This window comes from Talpa occidentalis, unplaced genomic scaffold, assembly GCF_014898055.3.
Source record: "Talpa occidentalis isolate TD23 unplaced genomic scaffold, MPIMG_talOcc4v2.1 talOcc4.8, whole genome shotgun sequence".
Classification (NCBI taxonomy): domain Eukaryota; kingdom Metazoa; phylum Chordata; class Mammalia; order Eulipotyphla; family Talpidae; genus Talpa; species Talpa occidentalis.
The window spans coordinates 71,709,687-71,724,413 of record NW_023605194.1 but is presented as its reverse complement, the minus strand read 5'-3'; the positions used below and the strand labels follow the sequence as shown (position 1 = coordinate 71,724,413).

The 14,727-nt window shown below is 65.6% G+C and overlaps 1 protein-coding gene across 1 annotated transcript in view; it reads left to right on the top strand.

The window, feature by feature from the left end:
- The window catches only part of PLXNA2 (plexin A2), an 82,518-nt gene that overhangs the window by 54,584 nt on the left and 13,207 nt on the right, over nt 1-14,727 (top strand). Inside the window, exons 11-20 of the mRNA XM_037497572.2 lie at nt 689-785; nt 1,673-1,863; nt 7,653-7,804; nt 10,476-10,593; nt 11,495-11,631; nt 12,228-12,395; nt 12,477-12,570; nt 12,793-13,029; nt 13,318-13,461; nt 13,652-13,886. Of these exons, the coding sequence (XP_037353469.1) occupies nt 689-785; nt 1,673-1,863; nt 7,653-7,804; nt 10,476-10,593; nt 11,495-11,631; nt 12,228-12,395; nt 12,477-12,570; nt 12,793-13,029; nt 13,318-13,461; nt 13,652-13,886 (1,573 nt within the window). The remainder of the gene's footprint in view (nt 1-688; nt 786-1,672; nt 1,864-7,652; nt 7,805-10,475; nt 10,594-11,494; nt 11,632-12,227; nt 12,396-12,476; nt 12,571-12,792; nt 13,030-13,317; nt 13,462-13,651; nt 13,887-14,727) is intronic.

The following is a 14,727-nucleotide window of genomic DNA, read 5'->3' as shown; positions in this document are numbered from 1 at the left end:
GAGGGGCATGGCCGCCCCCGCCCACCCGTCACCCCCACCCGGCCCACGGCCTGCACCCCTCACTGTGCCTGGCCCCCGCCTACCTGGCCCCCCAGTCCCCTACCCCTCCTGGCCCCTGGCCTGCACCCCTCCACACCTGCCCAGCCCCCACCCATGCCCCCCATGCCCACTCCACCTTGGCATAGGGCATGTGGGAGCCCCAGAACCCCTGCCAGCAGGCCCAGGGGATGGAGGGATAGGGGCACTGGGCCCAAGACTCAGCTCAGGAGCCCCCTTGGCCTCGGGAGGCTGCAGTGAGCCCTACCCCACCCCAGGGGTGCTGACGGGGGCAGAGAAGGAATTGGCCGGCAAGGGGCGGGGTGCGGGGGCAGGAATTGTGCATCTGGAGCATCGAGGGTCAACCCTCCCAGCTCAGTGATAACCCCAGGCCAGGTGTCCTTTGCGCTCTCTGTGGGAGCCAGCAGGGATGGGGGCGCGTGATGAGAGCCACCTCTTATCAGGCAGCTGTCCGGGGCCGGTAACAGCCCCAGGACAGGAGGGATGGCAGGGGAGAGCCGGGCTGGGCCACCCCTCAGGATGAGGAGGGCGGAGGGGCTATGTCCAGCTGAGAGAGCTGGGCCTCTGGGTCCACTGGGAGGGGAGTCTGCCCCTGGCCGTGCCCGGCCTCAGTGCCTGCCTCCTCCCACAGTACCAGTATGATGGGGTGGACACCAGCAACCTGGCCGTGGACTTCGCTGTGGTCTGGAATGGCAACTTCATCATTGACAACCCGCAAGGCCTGCAAGGTGAGGCGCGTGGTGGGTGTGGGCGGGGCATGGGCGGAGTGCAAGGCAGGCGTGGCCAGGGCCCGGGCGGGGACTGCTGATCCAGCGGGCACTGGTCAGGGCACCAAGAGTCCTGGCTGTCCGAAGCTGGCTTATGCTCCCACAGGCCTGTGGGGTCCCAGTACCAGTGTCCCCACCTGACCCCTGACAGTAGTGGGGCGGGGAGAGGCCCCTGAAGGTTTGCAGAGCTGCCCGAGGCCCTGGCCTGGGAGCCAGCTGACCCTCTGGGGCACGTGGCCTGCTGCCTGCACCCCAGGCCTGCAGCCTGCCCCAGCTCTGGGCCTGGCCCCCCAAGCTCCCAAGGCCCCTTCCCACATGTTTCGTTTTGGCCTGGAGTGAGGGCTGAGCCCTGACCTGGCGATGGAACCCCACATGAGCACAGGTTGTGGCAGAGATCAGAGCCAGGGGATGAGCAGGACCAGCGAGCAGGCCTGCTGCAGATGGCCACCCGCCTGCCCGGCCCTCCACCCACATCCCAGCTTGCACTCGCCCCTGCCTGCACCCTCACCCAGCCCCTGCCCGCACACCCACACCCGCCTCTGCAGGGCGCTGGGTGGGCGGGAGCCAGGCGGAGAGGCGGGGGTCACCTCTTCCACGCCCACTTGGAAGCAGTGGAGCCATGATTAAAGCCCTGTCCACTGGGTTCAGAGCCGGGACTCTTCCCAAGCTGTTTTGCCCTTAGCCCCTCCTGGGGCCAGCTCTGTCCGCTCCCCGCAGTGACAGCCTTGGTCTTGTGAGGGCTGGCCTGATCCAAGCTCTGCCATCATGGGCCCGTTGGGGCAACTCCCAGCGTGCCTGGGAGTTGGGGGGGCCGTGCGGACCCCTGAGTCCCGCACCTCTCCCTGCAGTCCACCTGTATAAGTGCGCTGCCCAGCGGGAAAGCTGCGGCCTCTGCCTCAAGGCCGACCGCAAGTTCCAGTGTGGCTGGTGTGGTGGGGAGCGCAGGTGCACCCTGCGACCGCATTGCCCTGGACCCTCGGGGCCCTGGCTCGACTGGTCCAGCCGCGACGTCAAGTGTTCCCACCCCCAGATCACAGAGGTAAGCCGGGGGGCCCAGGGCAGGTGGGGGTGTGTGGAGCACCCTGGAATAGCACCATCTTCTATGGGATGCAGCCCGGTGGAGGGATGGGGCCAGGCATGAGGACAAGGCCAGTTGGAGCATCCTAGGGGCAGAGCCAGGTCGCCATGGGGCATCCCCAGAGCAGGACGAGGGTTGGCTCCATGTGAGTGGACACTTCTGGGTGGCTGAGTGTTCCTGGCAGGTCTGGGGCCCAGGGGCTGCGATGACCCTGGCTGCAAAGCGGGGAGAGGGGTGACCGCGCTGCCCTCAGGGCGCCTCTGCCCTTGTGGTCACAGGAAGAAGCATAAGAGCGCCCCAAGAGCGTGTCTGCTGAAGCACAGGCCACTGAGCACGATGGGCAGCCAGGGGACAGCTGCAGGCACTGACGCTGGGGCCCCGAGGCCACTCAGCGCCGGTCATGCCCACTGCCCTGTCACCAACGGCCGCTAGGGCCTGGGCAGTTGCGGGGATGCGGGGTAAAGCTGCCCCCCACACCTTCGCTCTGGCTTTGGCCGTCCCTGGCTGGGTAACTCCGGGAGTGTCCTGAGCCCACAGGAGGAGACCCTGGAGGTGGCCCAAGGGGAGGCGGGTGCCCTCAGTGGGAGAGTGCGCACCCTTCCAGACAGCAGAGCCGGCGGAGTCCTGCAGGGACAGGCCCACACCCACTCATGCGCAGCAGCCACACCGGGTTTGCACTCAGACGACCACCTGCTACCCTGGAACCCGGGGCCCTGCTGCTCCCAGCGGGCAGAGGACTGGGGGGCAGATGAGCCTGCTGCGCACAGGGCAGGGCAGCATGGACAGCGCCAAGCTGGCTGTGGGGCCGCCGGGTGGGCTGTGGGGTGCTAGGCAGGCAGTGGGGGTGCCGAGTGGGCTGTGGGGTGTGGGGGTGCCAGGTGAGCGATGGGAGCACTGGGTGGGCAGTGGAGATGCTGGGCGGGCTTTGAGGCATGGGGGTGCTGGGTGGACAGTGGGGCATGAGGGCCGACACTGCCCCGAAGTCGGGCCACCCCTCCCGCAAGCCCGGCTGTGCCCCACGCCCGGCGCCTAGGCAGGAGGCTGCGACCTGCCCGGCGGTGCTGGTCCTACTGCTCCATCAGTCCGGCCTGGAACCTTCTCTGGCTTTCTTGCCACAGCTCTGCTGCTGTGGACAGGTGCTGAAACCAGCCTCCCTCCGTGCCTGCTCAGGTAGCCTGGTCCCTACCCTGCCGGCCCCACCCAGGGGCTTGGGCTGGCTGCCGGCTGGCCAGCCTGGGCCCATGGCTGCTGGTGTGGGACCCAGCTTCATGGTGCATCTGCACCCCTGAGGTGTTGGGGAAAATCAGGGTGGTCCACTGTCACTGCTTTTCCGGAGAGGCTTGGGGTGAAAGTGGGTTCGGGGGGGCAACTCTGTGCCAGTCCAGGTGGCCGAGGTCCAGCGGGACAGGCGAGGGGGCTGCGGGTCCCCTGCAGAAGTGGGGTGTCCTGCAGCCTGTGGGGCCTGCCCCTGCTCCCCTCCCATCTCCGAAATGTCCTTTCCAGTCTTTTAAACTTTTTATTGCTGAATTAATTGCAGACTTAGAAAAAGGTACAAAAATAGTACAAAGAACTTTCATATCCCCTTCACCCAGGTCCTCCAAAATTAGCTTCTTACACAACGTAGCACTGTTATGAAACCAGGCGTCACGTGGCCCTGGCAGTGACTGAGCCCTTCACCACCAGCGATGCCCGTCCAGGTGGACACGGCGTGGTGGACCCACCCTGGTCCGGCCCCGCGGTCCCGGCTGGGCTGTGCTGGGCGGGTCATGGGTCTCAGCGGCCCCAGCAGTTCTTCTTGCCGTGGCCAGTTGGGCAGCAGTGCCGTGGCCACAGCCGGTGTGTGTCGGGGGCCAGACCGGGGCAGCTGAGCTGGGAAGTGGACCCTGAGGAGCCCAGACTGTCCCTGAAGAATAACTGAGAACCTCGGCTGTCGTTGACCAGACAGAGATGCAGCAGGCAGGGAGGGGACGGTGTCTTTGCACTCCGGCCCCCTTCATCATGGGGCTCCCATGACCGGCGCCACCCCTCAGGGTGAGGGGACCCACGGACCGACAGCCACCCTGGCCTCCACACCCTAGGCGGCTCACAATGGCTCTGGCCGAGCTGACTGTGTCGGGTGCCCCCGTGGGGCGCCAAGGCGCGTATGCACAGTGTCCCGCTGGTGCTGGGTGGAGCCGGTGAGGGCTAGGCCTCCTGCTATGTGCCTGCATTTCTGCCGGCCCCATGAGGCGTCACTGGAGGTGCTCGATGGCCACGCAGCTGGGCTCCACCTCCCCGCCAGCCGGGCTCCACCTCCCCGCCAGCCTGAGAGCCAGATCAGCCACCCCAAGGGGGAGGACAGGGGAGTGGTGCCCTTGGCAGCCCACAGGAGACCCTGTGTGTGCGCAAGGCCGCCTTCCCCAGCTCTGTCCGCCCTGTCACCTCCACTCGTCCTCACCTGCCGCCAGCTGCGGGCCCGAGTCTTCATGATCAGGGGAAGGAACCCGCTGATCGACTGCAGCTATCAGAGGGGAGCAGGAGGGGCGCAGGGGTGCAGACGGTGTGGGGGCGGCCCGTGGGCCCAGAGCCTCCCTGCTGCTTTCACTGGACCAGCAGAGACCTCCCTCCATGTCCTTGAGCCACCAGTGCTGGGAAGCTGCCCAGGACAAACCCGTGCTCGTCGGGCGGCCAAGCTGACCCACAGGAAAGACCGCTGGACCCTGCCCAGGGCCAGGGCCTAGGCCCCAACCTATGGGCAGAGGATTCGGCCAGCCTGGGGGGGGAAGGTTGGTGTGTGCCCTGCGCCCGTTGGTTTGTTTACATCCTCGTTAGCGGGACGTCAATGCACAAGTGACCAGGTCAGGAGGGAGAGCAGCGTGTTGTGTTGCACCTGGAGCTGGACAGATGCTGCTGTGGAGAGCCCTGCCCCTGCCTTGTCCCTGCCCCTGCCCACCAAGGCCACCGCTGCCACTGCCACCCACCCGTGCAAGCTGCTACATGCCTTCACATGCACACACCTACACACACACATACCCACATGGGGACATGCACACATGTGCACACACATAAATGTGCATGCACCTGCACACATGCCCACCAGCGCACACGCCTACATGTGGACAGACCCACACACTGCACACACCTGCACGTGCACACTGCACATGACCGCACACACATGCCTGCACAGGGATACACCTGCACACATGCACAACCCATACATGCATGTACACGCACGTGCACACGCATACCTGTGCACACCCATGCACACATGCCTGCACATGGACACCCACACACCCGCACATGCTTGTACACACCCACAGATGCCTGCACACACACATGCACACACCTGCACACACGGATGCATCCACACCCCTGTGTGCACACACAGGCATGCATATGCACATGCATGTGCACTCCCAGTGCATAGGCTCACTTGTGTTCACAAGCTCACGCAGAAGGGAAGGGACGCTGCCCATCCTGGGCTCTGGGCCCCTGACCAGCGTGGGCGCAGGCAGCAGAACTGCAGGCAGGACTTGGCTTTGCCCGTGGCGTGGGAGGGGGGCAGTCACCGTCTCCTCAAAGTGCTTCTGCCTGGCGGGTCCCGCTGGGGGCTGCTGGGGAGACCTCAGGTCCTTCCCGTAGAAGGTGTGACCCTCAGGGCTGCCAGCAGACCCAGGCTATCTGGTGGCTCTCAGGACCCCTTTCCCGGCTGTGAGCCTCTGGGGTGCTGATAGCTGGTCAGAGAGGCCCACCCACCTCCCTGAAAGCCAGCCCCAGGTGGCCCACCCAAAGGACTGAGGACTGGCCGCCCTCTTGGGCGAGGCGCTGCGTGGAGATAGCGCAGGCGGGAGGCTCGCTGCTGGCCCACATGGCCCAATGGGGTTAGCCTGGCCACTGTCCCCTATGGTGGCTCAGCGGGCAATGCCAGCGGGAGGGCTGGCTGCAGCACATGCCCCAGTGTCTCCCTGCAGCCCGCGGGGCCTGAGTGGCGGGCATGGTCCCTGTGACCGTAACGGCCAGGCAGCCGGGGCCTCTACGCCCCATGACATCTGGGGCCCCCTTCACTCCGAGACGGTGAGAGGTTTTCCTCCTCAGAATGGCAGGTGGCACCAAGAGCGCTCCCTGGCCTGCCGGCCTCTGGAGCAACCCCTTGAGCCCACAGCAGCAGCAGAGGGGCAGGCATCTGCGACTCACAGCGATAGGAACCTGCAGGTTCCGTCCCCGCCCCCCCCCCCCACCGGCCCCCGCTACCTGCAAGACAAAGTATTTTTAGGCTTTCCAGAAAGATTTCATTTCACAGTTTTTCTGAAAGGTTGTAATTAACTGTAGTGAGTGCGAGAATGTGGCTTTAAAAATAAAAGGGGGGAGGAGAGCGAGCCAGGGCCCGAGGCACCGGGGCCCTGAGGTCCTGCAGTAGGCGGCTGGGGGCACCCAGGCCCTGCTTCTGCTCAACCAGGATCCCAGAGCCCGGAGGTTACCGGGGGCTTGGGGGGGCACAGGGGAGTGGTCATCTCAGAACCCTGGACCAGGACAGCTGGGCCAGCCACTCCCTCCTCTCTGGCCCGCAGCCTCCCCTGAGTACATAAGCCCCTCAGCTGCCCACCTAGATTAGTTCCATGAATGTTGTTAATTTTTATTCATTGGGGGACATTTCACTCCCAGAAAAGGGAATCAACCCCAGCCAGGTGACCGGGGTGAAGTGAGCCAGCTGAGCAGACCCGGGAGGGGAGAGGAGGGGGGCAGGAAAGTGGGAGGGTGGAGAGGGCCCCCAGGCCCGCAGCAGAGGGTAGGAAGCCAAGAGCTTGGGGCGGCCTGGCTGGGCCGCCCACTCCCTGAGCCGGGACCCGTCCCCATCTATCCTTACCCACAGTTTGGGGGGACTCCTGACCCGTAGCGAGGACAGGTGGGGTCTCCAGATCAGCAGTCCTGCAGGCCTGTGTGGAGTGCTGGGGTCTCGGCAGGGCGGCTCCACTCCCCACCTCTCCATTCTTGTGGCCGAGAGCAGGCATGTGCCCTTCCTTTCAGGGGCCGCGCTGTGCTGCACCTGAGGGACGGCCGTGGGCCCTGAGCCCACCCACTCCAAGAGGTGGCCTAAGCTCTACCTTCCCTGCCCGTGTCCAGCCCCGGGTGGCACTTCCATGCCCTAGGCTGGGTTGGAGTATCCTGGGGCCCGACTCGGCCTTTCCTAGCCTCCGGACCCTGCGTAAAGAAATTAAAAGATAAAGGTCTTTGCTGACCAGAGCCTGCGGGTACACAGCTGTGTCTGCCTGGCTCAGCAGACCTGTGGGCAGTTTTGCAGAACAAGGCCAAGAACAGGGCCGGCCCCTTTCATCCCGCAGCAACCTAATCACAGCCCCTGGCCAGGGCCCTGGCCCCCACCCTCAGTCTGCACCCCATTCCCTGCCCTGGGGGCCCAGTCCAGGCTCCTCTAGGTCCAGATTCCCAAGTTGTCCTGATTTCCCCGCCCACCTGCTCACGCCTCTGCCGTCCCTGCCATCCGCCCTTCGTGTGGTGGCCCCATGAGAACAGGGCTGAGCCCAGGGGCCGTGGGGCCATCCCATCTCAGGGTCTGGGGAGGTTGGGGAGGCTGCGTGGGCCTGGGCCCTGTGTCTGCTCGGCCCTGTGCCAGCCATGCTGCACACACAGGTGTCCAGTATGGCCAGGCAGGGGGCAGGCTGTGGGGAGAGCTGGCCATGTAGATGCCCGCTGGGGCCGCATGCTCGCACACAATCTGGGGTGTGAGCTGGATGCTGACTCTCTCTCTCCCTCAGATTCTAACGGTGTCGGGGCCTCCAGAAGGAGGGACGCGAGTGACCATCCGCGGTGTGAACCTCGGCCTGGCCTTCGCCGAGATCGCCCAGCATGTGCAGGTGGCCGGGGTGCCCTGCACACCCCTGCCCGGGGACTATGTCGTGGCCGAGCGGTGAGTCGCCACCCCAGGCCTGCAGCCCAGCCCACGCTGGTCTCCACCTGCCGCGGCTGGCCCCTCCCCTCATCCCGCGGTGTGCACGCTGCTGCGGGCAGCAATTTGTTTGGCTTCTGGGACTCTGATGGCAGCTTAATCCAGCAGGGCCTCTACCGGCACAAATCTATTTATCTCACCGAGGGAGACGTTGCTGCAAGTTAGAGGCAGGCGCGGAGTGTGGGCTGCAGGCGGGCTTGTGACATATGTTCCAATTTGGGGTGTTCATCTGGCTGCTGTGGAGCTGCCAGTGGGCAGGAGGACGGGGACTGGAGAGGAGCCAGTAGCCAGCCCCCTTGCTCGTCCTGAGCTTGGCGACCTCCACTGAGGACAGCTGGGCCAGGCTGGCCGCAGGCTCCGGCCCCTCTGCCCGCAAGCGGCTGCCCTTTGTGCCCCTCGCACTTTCTATCCACCCGTGACCTCGTCTCTGATCATAAGACCCAGTCGGCACTGGCCGCTGTCACTGTGGCAACTGCCGGTGGGGCTGGACAGGCTCAGATGCCAAGGGCTGACCCAGCTCTCAGGGTACGGGAACCAGAATCAGCCCTGGGGAGGTGGGCAGGCCCTAGCACCAGAGATCCCATGTCCCCAGCGTGTGCTGGGTGGCTGGCCAGAGGGACAGCCCTGGGCCAAAGGCAGGTGGAGGAGGTGGCACTGGCCCAGCCTCAGGCCCCAGGTCCTGACTGCCTCGGCAGGGAGTCCCGAGGACCAGCCTGGCTCCCAGAAGAGGAGGAGCTGGACGCTGCAGGGAGGGGTCACCTGCAGTTCTCACAGCCCCACGGCCAAGTTGGGGGGCCATTTGGGAGATGGACAGTGGAAATAGCGTGAGGCCCTTGGAGTCTAGTGTGGACGCTTGTCCCAGGCCACGGGGAGCAATGGGCTGGGGAGACCAGACTCGAGGCTGGGAAAGGAGCGAGGGTATCCCCAGGACAGCATGGCACCCCAGACACGCCCTGGCCCCCACAAACCAGGCGCATGTCCCTGAGTCAGTGACCTCAGTGACCACAGGGCCTCTACCTGGCCCCAAGCTCAGGTGCCACCTCGCGGGACCCCCACACCATGGCTGCGGCTTGCTGCCCTCCCCACCATCCACCTTGGTCCAGGTGGTGGTGAGGCCCTCTGGACACGGGCTCTGCGTGGGCATCCAGTGTCCCACACATCTGCACCACTGACCTCGGCCATGCCAGGCACAACGTGCTGGACAGCAGGCTGGAGCGTGGACAGTGCGGGCTGGTGTGGCTCTGTTCTCAGATGCTGCCTGGGGGTAGATGGGGTTGGGAGCACATCACAGTCTCTCACAGTCTTGGGGCCAAAGTGCAGAACGCAGCCTGGGAGCTTTTTGGGTCACCAGCGTGTCCAGAAGCCCTCTGACCAGGCCAAGCTGAGCCATGGACATCAGAGCTGCACCACCTCATGCAGCAGGTGTGGGGAGAATGGGGAGCCCAGAGACAGACCCAGAAGTCACCCTGCATGAACTGCCCTGGGCCCCGGGGCCCCGTCCTCCTCCCCAGGTTGCTGCCAAGCCCCTGCTCAGGCCCCATCCCAGGACATGGAGTGCTCCCCTGCCCCAGAGGAGCAAGGGGACGCTGGCCGCGGAGAGGTGACAGCACCCAACTGTCTCTGCAGCCGTCCCACCACAAGCCCAGCCTCGGTCCTGACTTGGTGCCCGTGGGGGGTGCCTCAGTGCCCGTGGGGGGCGGGTCTGGGGCCTATCCTGGCGGCCCAGGGCCGCCTCCTGCTGAGCATAGTGGCCTCTGCTCCCTGTCCCTGAGTGCCAGGAGAGCCCCAGAGTCTGGAGGACTCGCTGCCAGGGATGCCTGGGATGGGGGTGTCCGCAGGGAGGCCAACCCGACCTCAGATGCCCGCTCGCGAGCTCCAGGGGCATCACTGTGTCTCCCCCAGATCGCGATTAACTCGCGTGCCCATGGAGCAGAGGGTGCAGGCTCCGTGGGCGTGGGAACCCCTGGGCCCTCACTGCAACCCCTGCGCCACAAGTAGATCCCACGGCTGGGGTGCTTGTCGGATCCGCCACTTGGAGGCGTTGGCTGTGGAGCTGTCCGGGAAACCAGAGGGCCAGTGGGGTCCTCTCAAGGCCTGATGACAGGAGCAGGTCTGTGCCCGCCCCTGCCTGCCTGCAGGCCTGCTGAGCGGCCCAATCTGGGGTCCGGGTTGCCTGCTGGGGAGGGCAGCGCCCCTGCCCACCCAGCCTCTTTTGCCTCTGGAGGCTCTGTGGCAGGTGGCCCCAGCTGGGCATCCATTCTCACTGTGGGGTGCGGGTCCCTCCCCTGCAGGGCTTGCTGAGAGGCATCCGGCCTCCGTCGTGGGTCCCGTGACCCCATCGGAGTCTGGGAGTACACATTCCCTGCCCCCTTTTCTTGTGCCCTCTTTAAACTCCTGGAATGAGCACGGAACCCCAAGGTCCCAGCCAGGGTGCTGCCACCGCCTGTCCTCAGCCCCGGACCCCTAGCCGGCACCTGCCCAGGCGGCCCTGCACTCAGGCTCCAGCCAGGGGCAGGGGCTTGTCCACTCTGGGGGAGTGGCTGAAGCCCAGGCAGGGACAGCCCCTTTCACTGTCACCCCATGAGGGCCCCCCCACCACCACCTCTGCTCAGGCCCCTGCTTTGCACACTAGGATCGTCTGCGAGATGAGCCGTGCCCCGGGGGGCACCAGCGCAGGGCCTGTGCACCTGTGTGTCGGCGAGTGCAAGCCCGAGTTCACAGCCAGGTCCCACCAGCAGTTCTCCTTTGTGGTGAGTGGCGGCCGGGCAGGCCCCGCTGTGGGGGTTGACAGGCAGAGCCAGCAGCAGCCCCACAGGAGAGGAGGCCCCATGTGCCTAGGGGACATGCAGTCATGTTTCCCCAGGGACGTGGCGGGGGTGGCTCACTCTGCAGTGGCCCTGGCCTGTGGTCCAACTGCCCCCGCTGCCCCGCCTCCTGCAGGTGGAAGCTGCCAGTGGCCGTGGGCGCTGGGGAGTAGGAGGCCGAGGCCCCCAGGCCCAGTGCACGCAGCCGCCCTGGAGGGCCAGAGGCAGGGCCTCCGAGGTGGGGCCTTCCGAGGCAGGATGGGGCTTGCACATCAGCCAGGGTCCTGGCAGGGGATGCGGCCCAGCCTCAGGCCTCAGGGGGCTGCCTGCCACGGGGAGGGCCTGTTCATAATGACAGACAGCAGCCTTCCGGAGGCCCATCTGGAGGGAACGCCGGATTCAGTCCTATCGATTTTGTGTCAAAAAAAATCAGTGTAGCCTGTATGGAGAGGTGTTTTCAAATTGCTCTCAATTTGTAAACTAATTGATAGATTAGTCAGTGTCGCCATGGCCCTCCCACCAGCTGAGACACCAGACTCCCTGGGGAGACTGTGAATTCCACACAGACATGCCCTCCTGGCCGCCTCCTGTCCACTGGGCAGCCACCTGTGGGGCTCAGTTCCAGGGCAGACGAGCCTGGCAGCAAGGGGGGGCGGTGTCCTGGGGCGGGGTCTATGGTCTTGTGGAGGGGATAGTGGTAGGTGTGACAGGCCGGGGTGGGGGTGTCAGGGATGGGGATGGAGTTGAAGGTTGGGGCGGGGAGGGCACCTGGACCAAGGCAAGAAGCCCTCCCCCTGCAGCCAGGCCCACCCCGGCCGGCCCGGCCGACCCGTCTCTGTGCCCCCAGACCCCGTCCGTTCTCTCACTTGCCCCCATTCGCGGGCCAGAGTCTGGCGGCACCATGGTCACCATCACTGGGCACTACCTGGGGGCCGGGAGCAGCGTGGCCGTGCACCTGGGCAACCAGACCTGCGAATTCTATGGGTGAGTGTGCACGTACGTATAGTGTGTGTGCACATGCGTGTGTGCATGTGCTCGTGTGTGTGTGCACGCGTGCGGGGCACCAGGTTGTGTGTGTACAGCTCACTCAAACTCCCCTTGGGCCAGTGCCCGCCTCGGCCACCTGTCATCGTGGTGCAGGGTCTTGGGCTGGACTCGTATGTAGCAGAACCTGGGCTGAGAGACCCTGGGGCCCCAGATAGACATCACTGCTGGGCTATCACCACGTCAGGGCCTGTCACCACGTTGGGGACCCCCTTGTCACCACGTTGGGCCCCCCCTCACAGCGTTGGGCCCCCTTACCGCTTTGGGCCCCCATCACATCAGGGCCCTGTGGATCTTCCTGCAGTGGTCACCTGACACTTTTCACTAAGCAGACTCCAAGCTAAAGTCATATTCTAGAGACTGCCAGAGGGCTCCCCAAAGCCCAGGGCCTGCTCCCCCAGCTCAGCGGGGACTCAGTGCACCTGCAGGGGTTGACCGGGCTGGGAATCTGAGGGCAGGGCACTCTGGGCCCACCCCGGACCCCCTCAAGCTCCCCTTGGCCACAATCCCTCACCAGCTCCTGCTCCCCCCGTCAGGCGGTCAATGAGCGAGATCGTGTGCGTCTCGCCCCCGTCGGCCATAGGCCTGGGCGCCGTGTCTGTGTCCGTGAGCGTAGACCGCGCCCGCGTGGACAGCAGCCTGCAGTTCGAGTACATTGATGACCCGCGGGTGCAGCGGGTGGAGCCAGAGTGGAGCATCGCCAGGTGAGGCCGCCCCGCACCAGAGCTGGTGTCCCCAGTTACCCCAGGTTAGGGTGGCCCTGACCCGGCCTCTTCTTGTCCCAGCGGCCACACACCCCTGACTATCACCGGCTTCAACCTGGATATCATCCAGGAGCCCAGGATCCGCGTGAAGTTCAATGGCAGGGAGTCTGTCAACGTGAGTACCCACCCGGGGCTGCGCCATGGTGACAGCAGCCTCAGTCCTGTGGCCGGTCCCTGCTGCCCTGCCTGGGCTGCCTGGTCACCAGGAGCCCCACCCTGGCTCACCATCAGCAAGGACCCCAGGCAGTGGCCAGGGCTGGGAGGGGTGGGGTTCCCAGGGTCAGCAGGAGGGTTGGGGCACCTGGGGCCAGTGGGAGCCCTGATCCTGGCCCTCCAGGTCTGCAGGGTTGTAAACACCACCACCCTGACCTGCCTGGCACCCTCCCTGACTACGGACCACCGGGCTGGCTTGGATGCTGTGGAGCCCGAGGAGTTTGGCTTTGTGTTCAACAACGTTCAGTCCCTGCTTGTGTACAACGGCACAAAGTTCATCTACTACCCCAACCCCACCTTCGAGCTGCTCAGCCCAACGGGCGTGCTGGATCAGAAGCCAGGGTCCCCCATCATCCTGAAGGTGGGTGCTGCCAGGGCCCTCTCTTGGCCATCTGTGCACATGGCTCCCAAGGCCCTGCTGGCCCCTACTCACCCCCCGGCCTGGTGTGGCCTGGACCCTCGGTGGCACTTGCCCCCTGCCGGCCCCTTCCCCAGTGTCCACATGGCACCTGTCCCCCTGGCCCGCTTCCCCCTGCCTTCCTCTCCCCCTTCCTGTGCCCTCTCTGCCTGTGGGGACTGGCTGAAGGCTCCCCAAAGCTCGCCCAGCATCTCCTCCGGGCCCTCCAGTCACCCCACTCCATGTCCCCAGGGCAAGAACCTCTGCCCGCCAGCCACCGGGGGTGCCAAGCTTAACTACACTGTGCTGGTCGGGGACACACCCTGCACTGTCACCGTGTCTGAGACTCAGCTGCTCTGCGAGCCCCCCAGCCTCACCGGGCAGCACAAGGTCATGGTGAGCGCCCTGGCCCTGCGGGGGGCTCAGGTGCCGTGGGGAGCTCAAGCAGTGGGGGTGCTCACTAAGCATGGGGGTCTGAGGGGCTACAGGGGGCTCAGGTGCCTGGGGAGGGGAGTGTGCTGTGGCGGGGGCGGGGTCTCAGGCGCTGTGCAGGCAGTGCCCATCCTGAGTCTTGGCTGTGCCGCAGGTGCACGTGGGTGGCTTGGTGTTCTCGCCTGGCTCCGTGAGCGTGGCCCCCGACAGCCTGCTGACGCTGCCTGCCATCGTGAGCATTGCTGCCGGCGGCAGCCTCCTGCTGGTCATCGTTGTGCTGGTCCTCATCGCCTACAAGCGCAAGTCCCGGGAGAACGACCTCACGCTGAAGCGGCTGCAGATGCAGATGGACAGCCTAGAGTCCCGCGTGGCCCTGGAGTGCAAGGAGGGTGAGCGTGCCCTGCCCCGCCCCAGATGGCCCCGCTGTGGCAGCAGCCGACTATTCTGAAGGCCCCTGCCAGCCAGCGTCCTTGTCCAGGATGGAATGGGGACTCCTGCCTCCCACAAAACCATGGCCGCTAGGAGATAGGTGTGCCTGTGCCCCTTCAGCGGTAGGCCGTGGGGCCCTCGGGGTACACATCTCAGTCAGGACCCCGTGTCACTCAGCTGCAAATGTGCGGCTGGGTGGCCCATGAGGACAGTGAGGGGCCCACTGGGTGGGCTGTGCCCAGGGACCCGGCCATCAGCTCAGAGCCCTGGCTCTGTGCTCAGTTCTGTCCCACTCGTGTGAAACACCCAGACCTCGGGCTCCTCACCCAGGGCCTTCCTCAGGGAGCGGCACTGAGTCTGCTCAGGCCCCCTGCAGCCACCACAGCCCATCCACTCCAGAGCTGCTGCCCGCCCCCATCCATTCCAGAGTTGCTGCCCACCTGCCGCGGCGGGCTCTGTCCTTATGGAGCAGTGGCCCCACCCCTCATGGCCAGCTGCTGCGGCTGATCCGCTGTTGAGGGCAAGCCGAGAAGACGACTGGCCTCTGCCCTTTGCTGTCCTCTCTGAGCCTGAGTCCACCAGGTCACCCCACTGCGGCAGATGTCGAGGCCCCCTTCGTAGGGCTGAGTAATGTCCTGTTGTTGGGATGGCCCCACTGTGCTGCTTCGGCCACCGCAGTTGACCTCACACCAGGGGCGGCGCCTGACTCGGTTCCTGCTGTCCCTCCCTCAGGGACACCCAGGTGGCCAGTGGGTGGCCAGCGGCCCTCGGGTCCCACGCAGTGCCCAGGCCGCCCCATCC